Here is a 13,932-nt window from a genome sequence, read left to right as displayed (position 1 = left end):
TGGTGTGTGGAAATGAACGGAGCTTTTCCCCCGTGATGGGCGTGGCCTATTTTATGCAGTGTCTCTATAGTCGGAGTAAGCAATAGTGGAAATGAGACGTGGCGTATTCCCCTCTTAGTTGCATTATTGAAGTGCGTTGTAGACATGTATACACCTTAATAGCACTGTGATGTCATATCGGAGTTTTCGCAGCATTTTGTGACATATACAACTGCTTGACGACGCATGCCCTAGCTTCCAGCGACTGTTACACAACTGGATTACAGAAGAAAAGATGAGTGCCACCGGTAAAAAGAAGTCCTGACATGATGTAAACATAGTCACTGTCTTGTGTGGGTGTACCTTACGACCCGCCAGCTTGATTCGAGGGGTGAAGGAGCTGCAAGAGTTCTGGCTTTTGGACGTATAGAAACTGTGGGAACCAAGATGTCATTAGTTCAATGAATTCTACCTTTACACGTCATTTTAGATTCAACTCTATCAATCCTGTGTTCCCATCAAGCGTGTGTGTTGTCTTGCCTGTGGTTGATCCAGTGCGGCAGGTTGTAGTCATCCCCGGCACGAGAGTCTCCAGGCACCGTCCTGTTGTGCAGCTGCAGAGCGCAAGGGAGACATCATCAGTCAGCAGGCAAAGACGACGTCCCGCCGAATACAACCGGAGTGGCGGGTCTCCTGAATATCTTACCTTTAATAGTGGTACTGCATGCAGTGGCTGCTCGCCCATACACACCAAGTCTACTCCAATACCTGACAAGGGGAAAGCATTTGAGACGATATGTTTCATGATAGCTGTATCCGTTGACTCAAAGTGGTATTTATTTTGTATCGCCGGGCTCACCGTTGTCGATCATGCGCTGTTTGGTGAGGATCATGAGCAGACGGTCCACTTCGAACACGCCCACCCCCGGCGTGATGACCACAGACATCTGGCCAGTGCGGTCAAAGTTGCGGTTGATGTAGTGCTTGTCGAAAACTGTGGAAGAGGCGGTGAATTGGAGCATTTTGGTTTTAGTAACACAGGAAAGAGACGCTCCTTCAAGGGAGCTTAAAGTCGAGCTGAACCCAAAAATGACTTTTCTTTTCTTTTAGTTCAAATACCTGGGTATGCAGTGCACCTATTTAATAATGTACAGTATGCAAACAAAATCACAAAAGTCAAATTTCTTTAGTTTTTCACACTTTTTCACATCAAAAGTTCATTTTTCAAGATTTCATTGATAACAGTAATGTACAGTTTGCTGACGTCACCTAGTACTATCAAATTTCTACCCCATTTCAACCAATCATATCATGACATGCAGCTGTCAATCAAATCTTCATTTCAGGATAATTTTCTCTTCCAAAAGAAAGAGAAAATGGCGCCTAGTGCCTGTCATCTGGCAGAATTCCTATCCCATAAACTAACTACTAACTTGGCCAATTGTTAGAAACATGAACAAAAAACAATAACTATAATCTCTAAGAATGCAAAGAAATGTAACTGGCTCGTTAAAACGCGCATTCCAGGGATATCGTATTTACAGCAGCGATAATGGCGCACGCATCCGAGAGCATGGTTGTCAGGGGTCGCACCTCGGAGAGTCCAGGCCGATGTGCTGCACTCTCCGCTCGGCAACACGAAGGCAGCTGGCTGCCTGCGGGTCGCTGAGCTCCACTCAGCCACCTCGCGTCAGTCAGCAGGCTCTTCCCGAGGGGAGCGCCACAACACACTGAATCCCACTCTATTTGGAGGCGGAACACGCCAGGATTGGCCAAAGCCCAATCCAGTCCCAGAATTGTCAAATAAAATCATCGACATGATACTATGACCTGCCTCTCAACCTGTCATCTTAGACAAACCATGTTTTCAGTCTGAAACGGACTCATATGCACGTGACGAACAGGTTCAGTTCGACTTTAAGAGTGCTGATGCACTAGCCAATGTCGTTGACACATCCTTAATGACAACTGATACTCATATACTCTGTACATGCCTGGTCTCTGTGCATTGTCCAATCCAGTGGTTCTCAACTTCGTTTTTATATCAAGGACCACCAAAATGGTCCACGTTGGGCTGATGGTGATTTCATGAGGCCAGGTCTGAGAAGAGTTTGTATTGTTTAACATGATGCTACCCGTAGTCCCATGACTGTCTGTGTTGTGAATGGAGGGATAGCACTAGGGCTGTGATCGGGGCGGCCAATGCTCTATAATAAATCGTATTATAATATTATAAAAATAATGCTCTATAGATATAATAACATAATTCTCTAATTGATGGGGAGGTACAGTAGCGGAGAGGCTTGACTGTTCACCATTCTGCTGGGGACCCCGTGGGAGCCTCTTTTGGACCCCTGGTGGTGCATGGAACCACTGCTTTAACTGACATGTAATATTGTTTATTTCATGATATATACTGTCAAGAAGAACGTGCATTTTTCTATCTCTCTTTATTTATTTATTAAATTTTTTGTCTCTCTTTTGTTTGTTTTCATTTGTTTTGCTTTGTCAAATTTCCTTATTATCTATAAGTATTGTAATATGTTTTAAACGCTAAAAAGCCATTAAAAAGAGTTTAATCGGGAGAAAAAAAGAGCACTAACCATTGAAGGAAAGGTTAATGGCCTCCAGGTAATTTCCTTGAGCAGCGGTGGAGTTGTGACCGGAGGGGAAGCCATCTGTCGGCAAAACAAATTCACAAACGCAAGGATTCCGTTACTAAAGTCACATGATCCCAGCTCAGCCCCATTTGCCAGGTCACATGACTATACCTGCTTCCTTCAGCCGCACCAGGATGGGATACTGGATGAAGAGCTTCTTGACGGTGACCAGTAATGTGGTCCACTCGTCCCGCCTCTCGTTCTGAGCCACCACCCTGCACACAAAAAGGTCAACGTCTAACGGAACGCAAAGATCCAAGTGATCCTGACCAGGGTATATGCAGGAATGATCAAGTTAAATCCAATACCTTTTAAAGGAGAATTTCGTTTTTTTTTTAACCTGGACCCATCTCCTGGCATTAATTATGATTTGGCCACTCACCAGGCGATCTCCGCGGCGTTTCTGGCCGTCCTAGCGTTGTTTTGAGATCAATAGCGTCCAAGTCAGTTGTAAAATGGAGCTGACTTGGGGCCAAGTGTGAGCCTGTCTTTCCTGCATCTAAATAGCTATTTTTATTCCCGTTTTCGCCAAATATCATCATAATCTGATCCCTCAAGAACCACCACAGTGATATTTCGCCAAAGGCTGTTTCCTGGAGTCGCACAGGGATCAAATTACCTCAAACGTGATCTCGGTCACCAAGTCTCGTGAAGTCCCGCGATACTTTCCTGCCGACTGGCCAAGTACAGGAGGACGCTTTGCGGTGGTGGTTTTAGCGCAACCTATGTGGGGTTTGGCATAACCTATGTGGGATTCGAAATGACTTGGACTGACTTGGACGCTATTGATCTCAAAACAACGCTAGGACGGCCAGAAACGCCGCGGAAATCGCCTGGTGAGTGGCCAAATCATAATTAATGCCAGGAGATGGGTCCAGGTTAAAAAAAAACGAAATTCTCCTTTAATAGCTTCTTTAAGTCCTTTTCCATATATTTTAAGAGCTCAACGCCACTTTTGTCACATCAGCGATAGGGGTGTAAATCACAAGTTTCATCACGATACGATATTATATCGATTCTTTGGATAACCATATTTGCTGATATCACAAAGTCTGCCACAGTACCATTTTGATTCAAATCAGGGGTCTGCGATCGATATGAGACGATATATATATATATTTTTTTTTACCTTTATTTATACAGGGGGAGTCTCACTGAGAGCAATGCTCTCTTTTCCAGAGTGCCCTCTTCACATGCACACACACATTCATACCTGGAAGCTGACCAGTACAACCACAGTCTGATCTGTTGGCCACTGAGCAGCTCCACTGGAGCGGTTGGGGTTAAGGGCCTTGCTCAAGGACACCTCAGTGGTGGTAATGAGGGAGGGGCAAGCGCTGCCTTTTCACTTTCCCCACCCAGATTTATCCTGCCGGTCCCGGGGATTGAACCGACGACCTTCCGGTCACAAGCTCGCTTCTCTAACCATTTGGCCACCACTGCCCCATATTATGTTCATTTAACACAATCAGCTACAAAATGTTGTACATCATCAAATGGCGATTAAGACTTTTTAAGGGTCGGATAGTGTAGCGGTAGATTCCCTGTCTACCAACACGAGGGTCGCAGGTTCGTGCCCCCTTGTTACCTCCGGCTTGGTCGTGCGTCCATACAGGCAGATTGGCTGTGTCTGCGGGTGGGAAGCCGGATTGGGGGGTATGTGTCCTGGTCGCCGCACTAGCGCCTCCTCTGGTCGGTCGGTGGCGCCTGTTCAGGGCGGAAGGGGACCGGTGGGAATAGCGTGATCCTCCCACGTGCTATGTCCTGCCGGTGAAGCTCCCTGCTGTCAGGTGAAAAAGAAGCGGCTGGCAACTGGGCATGTGTCGGAGGAAGCACGGTGCTAGTCTACGGCTCTCCCGAAATCGGCAGAGAGGGTGGAGCCGGGACCGGGGCTGGCAGGGGGAAATTGGCCGAGTACAATTGGGGAGAAAATGACGCTGCCAGATGGTTTCTTTTCACGTAACCATCTGGGAATGCCGACGGTGAAAATACCAGACTCAAGGCTTCAAAAGTAAACATTCACAAACCAATGGGTGACATCACGGTGGCTATGTCCATATTTTATACGGTCTATGAGTAGACATAAGCAATAGATGGATGCTCACCTGTAGAAGTCTTCATAGAAGCGTCCCTCGTGATCCTGCCTGATGGACCCTCTCAGAATCTCAGGGAACTCATCTGAGAAAAAGAGCAGCTCAGATGTTGCTGCCATGTTGCTGCTGCGGCGTAAATCATTGCAATGAGGAGGAAAATAGGCTCACCCATAGTTTTAGCACTGTAGAAGGTGCGTGAGAAAAGAACAACTGTCACTTCATGGCTACAGTTCTTCTCCTAGTGGGAAACATGTGATCAGACGTCAGAACAACGTTACTTCTGTGTCGTATTTGAAAGCTTTTAAGAATGCCAACAGAGGCTAAATAATGTCAAATTGCAAACCTTCCATTTGGCAAAAAGGTCAGACAGGAAACCGTTCACTGCCTTCTCAAAGTAGAGGTCGCCTGAAAGCAGAACATTCAAATAAGACAGTCTCCTCTGGTGACCAAAGGCAGTATCATGAACCTCATGGAGAGGAAAACGGAGGTTCAACTAACCATAGATGTCAAAGTCCCACATCTCACAGCTCATCTGGATGAAGATGTATACCATCGCCGATGTGGATCTGAACACCACCTGTAGCACAAGACAGCATCACTGTGACTCTGACATGAATACTGAGTGAAGTAAGGGGAGTGAGCTATACTGGCTGGTTAAAAAAGTTTTTTTTTGTGTGAAGACAACACTATGCCACCACTACTATGATGGTCACTCTAAATCAGTGGTTCTCAAACTTTTTCTGTCATGCCCCACTTTGAAGGAGGAAAAATGTTCATGCCCCACCGCCCCAACAAAACCGCCCCAACAAAACTACCCCAACAAAACCGCCCCAACAAAACCGCCACAACAAAACTGCCCCAACAAAACCGCCCCAACAAAACCGCCCCAACAAAATTGTAACAAAAGGGTTAAACAAACAACAAAAGTGTAACTTTTATTGAAATAACATCAAGATCATGATGACCATTTCTTTCTATTTTCTTTCAGTAATGTTGTCCAAATAAAAAAACAACTTCCATTTCAACTTTATAAAAAAATGTGTGACTGCTATATCTGTGCTTTTTTAAATAATAAATTGAAATAATCAAACAGAAATTACAATCACTTTGCTAGAACGAACAAAGTTAACCAGATTGCTCCATCAGATAAAAATCTAATGAAGTGTGCAATCACTTTGTTATAACGATATCAATAAAGTTCTATCTGTGCAAAAAATAACAAATATTTGGCAAGAAAAAGTCTTATTACAGTATCACTGTATTAGTGGCTGCAATGAACCTATTTTGCACTGCACATATTTTCAACATGATAACAATAAAGTGCAACCTGTGCAAAACTAAACAAAACAAGTTAAAATATTTGGCAATATGAATGAACATATGGAATGAATGCGAAGTCACTACAGAAGCGGGGTTCATTTATTGCTCACCGGGAAAGAAGTCAGAAGTCAAAACATTGGTTCCGCGCTGCATTTCTGCATTTCCCCCTGCGCCCCCCCCTGTTTCGCCACTGCGCCCCACAGGGGCCACAGGGGGGGCCCGCCCCACACTTTGAGAAACACTGCTCTAAATGCTGTTTCACAGTGTTTTCCACACCGAAACTAACTTGCAATTTCTTGGCTTGAAAAAGGTCAAATTTGAAGATACAGTACTTTTAATTGACACAAAATATTGGCTATCGCCGACTTGAAAATATCATACAGTATGTCGGAAAATATCAGCATCAGCCTTCAAAAAACCATATAGGTGGAAGCCCATTTCTTACCCTGGTGTCTTCACTGATGTAACCACAGGTGACCTTCTCTCCCTTCACCCACAGCTCACTGGCCTGGGCTCTAGAGAGGGAAAACATTGTAAACATTAGGGGTGTCACGATACACTCAGTTCACGATACGATACGATACGATACACGATATTGGGTTCGCGATAACGATACGATATTTTAACAATATTTTTTTGCGATCGATTTGTAAGTTGAGGGGGCATCCTCCACCCTAATTTGAGTAATTTCACCATTTTCATCCTCCGTGTCTGTAACGTCCTCCATTTTATCTGACTCTGCAAGTGAGTTCTTCTTCTTCTACTACTAGTGTTTCTGCAAATGAGTTGACCGGACACAGACCTGCTTCACCTACTAGACTGAACTCAGAGCGCCCTCGTCTGTTCAAACAAAGCAATGAAAAGGAGGGCGAGCATGCAATCAGGTGCAGATCAGTGCCACCATTTTCAGCTTCTTTTTCTCGCGCTATGAGATTTAATCTCAACGATACATATCGTCACGTTTTGATATCGCGATATATCGTGGGACGATATATTGTGACATCCCTAGTAAACATACATGCATGCAGGGACATCAAAACAAAGCAACTTCTTTTCCCCCTAACTTCAGCACTCAAATTGGCACATTTGCCTTTTGTTTCCTTTACACATACTATCAGTTGGGTGCTTGCTGATCATAGAAAAACTGTAGAGATACATGTTAACATATTCCCCAGTGTACACCCACTTCATGTCACTAGTGTAAATGCCTTGACGTAAACACAATGTACATTGTACATAATATGTTTGATAATGCCTACAGTACCTGATGCCTGCAAACTCCACCTTCTGGGTCACATAAGCACAGGTGCTCACCTGTAATAAACAGTATACAAGTTAAAAGCTCACATCTACAAGCTATTCCATATTACATCCAGGTATGTCAAACACACATTATGCCTCACCAGATTCTTCTTAAGCCTCCACATGTCCCCCCTGCCGATATACTGGTCTTTGAAGGTCAGCTCCACGAGGTCCAGCGTTACATCCTGTGAGGAAAACACACTATAACACCCCATTTACACCTGCTTTTTAAATGTGACCTGTATCCGGAGAAGTTATCTGGGATGTTATCTGGTGTAAATGCATTGTGATCAGGATGTGATCAGATCTTCCTGACCACATTGGGGGAGGTAGCCTGGCTCACATTGTGTTCAGATCTTTTACACCCCATTTACACCTGGTTTTTAAATGTGACCATTATCCAGATAACTTATCCGGATACGGGTCACATTTAAAAACCAGGGGTAAATGGGGTGTAAGATTAGTACGCACAACGCGTGTGAACGCTTTGGAAATAATGTGGAGAGCGCTTCCATTGCACACAAAACACAGCGCACTGAGCTTTTTTGTGCTTCATTTTGTTTTTCCCTGCAGTCGCGTGCAGTACAGTTCAGGGCGCAACGATCACACGGATGGTAGCCAGCTAGTTTCGTCTGTTTCATGTTGTTGATTATTCGCACTGTAAACATGAAAGCCAGATTATTGGCAATTCTGGCAGCAGCGGAGGTTGAAGATCCCCCTGGCAGGAGAAGAGGTAGGAGGAGTGACTGACGAGCAGCGTGCTTTTCCTCCAAATGTTCAACTTTTTTCAGCTTGAGATGCCCAGAGCGCTCCATCAAAAAACACGAGCCGCCAAGAACGCTTAAACGCCACGTGCGTTCCTTGAAAGACGAGCTTAGCGCTTAGCGCGTCCTTACCATAGAGAATGAATTGCAGAAAGGTGCTGGCAGCTCAAATAAGCGCGTTGGGTCTGCACGGCCGCTAAGAGCTGCTGTTGAACTTAAATATGGTCCCGCCACAGACGCTTCAGAGGAAACGTACCTTAGGGTCCACGATGTTCACAATGACATCCTGGTACGCCCGCAGCTTGAAGGCCTGTGCCACTGTCTGGTCCACGCTGATTGTCTCTAGATTAGGAGAAAATATCCATCAGTTAGATATTCTTAGTGAAGGGCAATGGCAGTATGCTTTTGTATATTCTACCGATGGGACAGCAGGTGGAAAATCAACCAAAATTGGAGATACACGGTTTTCACAGGACAACAGCGATATGATAAATGTTTGTTATGTCACCGCCAGCTCCATATCTGACCATGTAAATAGCTACAATGCATATTTCTCATATTGAACACTTCAAAGTGCCCCCCCCCCCCCCCCAGCCCCTCGATTATTCAATTTATTCTATAAAATGTCACAAATGACAACCGCCTGTAAAAATGTTGTGATATATTACTAGCAGGTTCTAAAGACAACTCCCTTTCTTGTATATCTGCAAAAGAGAAGGATCTTCAGCTAGAAAGCTCTGGGAGGATACATGATCTCTGGGAGGATACATGCCTTCAGGCCCAAAACCCAGACTAGAAACACCAGAGGCAAACTGTTGCAGTATAAATAGAGCTCAGGATTTATATTACGCCGGTCAAATGACACCTTTTTAATCCTAATAAACTGACAGTTGGATTAAGTGCATTGAAGAAATTGCCACCTTATTTCCCTGCATGTGTACTCTGTACTCTTAAGGATTTTGTTTACCATCTGAAAACATTAGTTGTACCTGTGTTGTTCCTACTTGGTGCTTGTCTACAGACTGTATGATAGTGCTGTCATCGTTAGGTGAACAGAAAATGCAAATTGAACTTGCTTGTTAATACTGTGTGGAGGGCCACATATAGTATATTACATTATTATTTACAGTAGATTTTGAGAGCCAAGCCGAGGGACACTTAAAATCGGTCCGCAATTGGCCCCCGGGCCGGACTTTGGACTACCTGGCCTAATGGAAAGTAACTTGTAATTTGCATTATAGCTAGAGCAAGATGGTTGTGAATGAGGGGAAAGCATAGGATGATGACAGATTTTTTCTTTTTTTACCTTCGCTCCTGTTTAAATTTGTCTACTTGTTTATATAATTTATTGTGTTTCATGTATAAGTATGTTTTTCTTGTATTTAATTACCTATTTTGTACCTGTATTTTTTTTTATCATTCATTTTTTATTTTGTAGGCAAAGCATACAGTACATTCATACAATATATATGACTACCATACAATTATGAATATTTATAAACCCACTTATCCCTCTACCCTCCCCACCCCCCACCACCAATCCGGCTATTGTAACTGACCATATAAATTAAAACAAAAACAAAAACAAAAACAAAAACAAAAACAAAAACAAAAACAGGCAGACATCAAATAAAAATAATCACCTAATCAGAAGATCTTTTAACTTCGAAATTAAATCTGTCCATACTAAAATCGTGTTTGGTTTTGCATTGTTAATTCTTGCTGAAGATAGTTCCAGGTATGAAATGTCCAGAAAGCTCCGAAGCCAATGAGTATGTGATATATCATGTGGAGGATTCCAACGTTGAGCAACAATCTTCTTGGCGGCCGTTAGACCTGCTAGCCAGATATTACGTGATTTTCCGGTGAAGAAGATATGCGAGTCATCATTCAACAAATGTACTGCCGGGTCCACCAGGAGTTGCACCTCCAGCAGGTCTGACAGCGTATTAATAACCTTCCCCCAAAACTGCAAGACCCCTGGACACTCCCATACAACATGCATAAAAGAGCCAATGGTTCCCGGGTGGCAGAACGTACAAAATGGGTCAGTTACCAATCCCATCCTATGCCTAATTCTCGGTGTTAGATACGCTCTATGACAAAATTTCAAATGTATATATTGATGGTTTGGATTCTTCGAAGCACCAGTAACATTATCCCAAATTGCATCCCAGTTTAACTCTTGTCCTAGTTCTCTATCCCATGCCTGCATACCACAAGTGGGTGTATACTTATGGGAATTAAAATTATCATATATATATATGACACTATTTTTGTACCTGTATTTGATATTATGTTAAGCATCTCTTTGTACCAAGAATATTATTGGTCATTGCAGGGAGGGTTTTATTTTAGTTTGTTTCAATGTGGATGTTCTGTTTATTTAAATGCAAAAGCCAATAAACATAGTATTGAAAATAAAATGACAACTGCCCATCAGAGGTTTCACAAGAGCCCAAAATTTCCAATTTTATACAGATATGAAACAGAGGAAAGCAGCACATTTTAGCATTTGTTAAGCTGTAACCTGCAAATGTTTGGTATTTTTACATAATAAATTACTAAAACGATGAATCGATTATCAAAATTACAATTTCCTATCAGTCGACTAATCGATTTCGGCACTGCAGAGATCATGAAAGTGTTATATAATCTAGTCTCATCTAATCGCTTGTACATGACAAACACACTGTGAAATACATACGGTGTCAGATCATAATTCATGTACCTTTCTGAAGGTCTTCTTTGAGACTCTTCACCTGCAGCAGGAGAGGACTGGGAATTTAAAAGAGAGGATAATTATTTAAGGGAGAGGTTTTCAAAGAGGGAGGCAGGCCTCCCCAGGGGGGCTCCAAACAGTTTCAGGGGAGGCTGACTGTTTTTCTCACTTTCCTAGAGTCAGAAACAAATAAATGGCATTCGACAGACCTTTCTCTGTAATTTGGTCTAATCTGAAGTATGTCAAACAGCAATATCTGGCTATCTTGGCACAATTGTTGAGTGTCTATGGGATCAAATAACACAATGATGATCTCATAGGCATCCAGGAATTGAGCGTTTTCCAAGCTTTGTGTCTCAGACTTTGAAACCCCGTGGTTTAAGAGATCAGGGGAAGAAGAATATTAACAACACACTAAGGATCAGCTGAAGGCATAAGTCACTCTGTTATGCAGGCTCACCTGTATTCATCAGTGGGGTGTGCGATCTCGATTATATCCCCAAGACTGACTTGAGGGAAAACTTTGGGGTTGACAACCAACTCATCATCTGTTCAACAGAAAAAAAAACATTTGAAAATGTGTGTAAAAATGTGTGTAATTGAAGCCAAATGGAAACCAAATGTTTAAAAAGTATGAAGTGACTTTGTTTCACTTACCACTCCCGCCAAAGCCTTTCTTGTGCACCACAAGCTTATATGATTTATTAGTCTTCATGATGAACTAGCAGAGGGATAACAATCAAGATCGAGTTCATTAAGTTTCTATAAAGGTTTGTAATTGTATGTATATGCGAGTCTGCCCTGATTCCTTCTCTTTTATGGAGAGGTGGTCTTGCTAAAACCTATTCAAAAATCTTATCAATTTGGCATATATGATCAAAATAGCACTCATTTAAACAAGATGTCAACCTTTAGAATAGTTCCACCTGTTATTCTCATAATCTTCTTATTTAGATTAAGATGGTGAATCTCATTGGGCTGAATTGTCCAGTGAGCCCTAACGATTACATTAGAGGTCCCGAGTCATGTTCTATGAGACGCACAGTCACATAAAACTGCCAGATTTGTTGAATGGAGTTCGACATAATGTACCATCTTCTCTCCATACAGGACAGTATCGGGGCGGTCAGAAAAGCTTTTAACCCTAGTCAGCACAACTATGGTTAGTTACTCAATCAAAATGTGACAAATGAGCAGCATATAAAAGGAGTTAACTTTTACCTGAACAAGCAGCCAGTAACGTTAGCTAGCTAACTGTCCCGTGTTGTTGACATTTCCTAGCCTAGCATGCTGAGACAAGAAACTAATAATAACTAAACTAATACTGTCTAACCATGAACAACTAACAACACTACCCACGAACCTCAGTTAAGTTACTAAAGATGAAGTAAGCAAGTGCCTTGAGAATACATTTAAATAAAATAAGGCAGAATAGTTGTTTATGGAAAGCTCGATTCAGAGCTGTTTACTACTGAAACTGAGGAGCAGCTTTTCCACTTCCTCCAAAACAAGGAAATGTCGTCCGCGTGGGCTCTCGCTGATTGGCTCCCAGCAGCCCACCTTCTTCTTCTGTTTGGTTTGACGGCGGTTGGCATCCAAAATGTTGCATTACCGCCACCTACTGAATTGTATCATCTTATCAGTGCTAACTATTTACAATGTCCACCCACAATACACCTCTGAAGTTGTCCATTATTTTCATGTTCTAAAGTAACTAGTAACTAGCCCAGTTACTATTTCAGAATTCAGTAACTGTAATTGAGTAACTACATTTTAAAAAGGAATTAGTGTGTGCTATAAAAAATATTGTAGGCCTACATAAATAATGTAAGTAAATGCATTTGACTGGATGATAATTACCCAAAACTGCAGAAATGCTGCAAAACACTAACTAAAGGGTTTCCAACTTCCATGATTCGAATCTGGAAACCCTCATTAGTGTTTTGCTTGCACCTGTGGTTATTCTGAATTTTTGGCACAAGATGGCGCCCGTGAAAAGGATCTCTACATGATGTCACGTGACGATCCGGAACCAATCACAGCACCGCTTTCGGGCATTTAAAAATAACGGCGCGCCATCAGATGCTCATTGCTCATCCACGGTCACAGTTGTCAGTCAAGTCATCACTCATCAGTGAAACAAGACAGAAACTACGACAGAAACTACGACAGCAACTACGACAGCAACACATTTTAAGGTAAGTGTAGTTTGTTTGTTAGTTAGTTAGTTTGTTTGTTTGTTTGTTTGTTTGTTTGTTTGTTTGTTTGTTTGTTTGTTTGTTTGTTTGTTTGTTTGTTCGTTCAAACAAACAAACGGTCTTCTACTCTGCAACTCGGCAGAAACGGCATCCATCGCGTTAGGTCTTGAAACTGCATCCAGCTAGCTGAGAGCTAGCTAACGTTTTATTGAACAACAACAAGCGAGTTCGATTAAAATCTTCAACTAACAATGTATCCGTAGCTACACACGTCTGTCTCACTCATCTTACAGTTTCCATACGGTTTTAAAAGTGGACGATAGTCTTCGTTCGAAGCTATCTGTGATTGTGCGTTTGTGCGTTCGCCTCGGAGCTCGCTGCGAGCACCTGTTTAGAGCCGAAGGTCTAAGCACCGTCCAGCCAGGAAAGAGAGGTTATATCACGAACTTACAGCTACGGTGCTATAAGCAATTAATATGGACTCACATCGCTAGGACCAGACCGACCGATTTACGTTATAACTAGAGCAGGCAAAGATGGTAAGACCAGTGTGCAACCCAACCAATAAATAGTCTGAGATTGCACTCTGAGTTGTTGTTATTTCGATGACTTTATTTATCAGGCACCTGCCAGGTCAGTCATGTTGTGAAACATAACGTTAGCTCGTATGGACAGATAGCACACATTGATGCTATCACTTCTAGACTGTTTTTTTTCATGTATTTTCCTTAACCGTTAGATACAGTGATTCCCAAACTGTGGGCCGCGGCCCACTAGCCGGTACTGCAGGTGGGCCGCGAGTGGTCTGCCAACACACTCCCGATTTTCACGGGCAATCAAAAGACTGTAGAAGGGTCAGTTTTAAAGCTACAATAAATATCCTGTTATCAGAAG

The 13,932-nt window shown here is 42.7% G+C and overlaps 1 protein-coding gene across 1 annotated transcript in view; it reads right to left on the bottom strand.

The window, feature by feature from the left end:
• LOC310791892 (GATOR1 complex protein DEPDC5-like) overlaps positions 1-12,241 on the bottom strand; it is a 44,569-nt gene extending 32,328 nt beyond the window's left edge. The window contains exons 1-18 of the mRNA XM_083653570.1: positions 12,062-12,241; positions 11,498-11,561; positions 11,301-11,388; positions 10,850-10,896; positions 8,375-8,460; positions 7,456-7,539; positions 7,317-7,366; positions 6,498-6,567; positions 5,231-5,309; positions 5,076-5,137; positions 4,901-4,970; positions 4,745-4,817; positions 2,751-2,854; positions 2,583-2,657; positions 839-973; positions 686-747; positions 520-593; positions 343-412 (exon numbers count right to left, since the gene is read on the bottom strand). Coding sequence (XP_083509696.1) covers positions 343-412; positions 520-593; positions 686-747; positions 839-973; positions 2,583-2,657; positions 2,751-2,854; positions 4,745-4,817; positions 4,901-4,970; positions 5,076-5,137; positions 5,231-5,309; positions 6,498-6,567; positions 7,317-7,366; positions 7,456-7,539; positions 8,375-8,460; positions 10,850-10,896; positions 11,301-11,388; positions 11,498-11,555 — 1,287 coding nt within the window. The 5' untranslated portion in view covers positions 11,556-11,561; positions 12,062-12,241. The remainder of the gene's footprint in view (positions 1-342; positions 413-519; positions 594-685; positions 748-838; positions 974-2,582; positions 2,658-2,750; positions 2,855-4,744; positions 4,818-4,900; positions 4,971-5,075; positions 5,138-5,230; positions 5,310-6,497; positions 6,568-7,316; positions 7,367-7,455; positions 7,540-8,374; positions 8,461-10,849; positions 10,897-11,300; positions 11,389-11,497; positions 11,562-12,061) is intronic.
• Between the last annotated feature and the right edge of the window lie 1,691 nt (positions 12,242-13,932).

The sequence above is a fragment of the Poromitra crassiceps genome (genome assembly GCF_964638095.1).
Source record: "Poromitra crassiceps genome assembly, chromosome: 17".
Lineage (NCBI taxonomy): Eukaryota > Metazoa > Chordata > Actinopteri > Beryciformes > Melamphaidae > Poromitra > Poromitra crassiceps.
The sequence above is the reverse complement of the archived record's forward strand: the minus strand, read 5'-3'. Positions and strand labels throughout refer to the sequence as shown.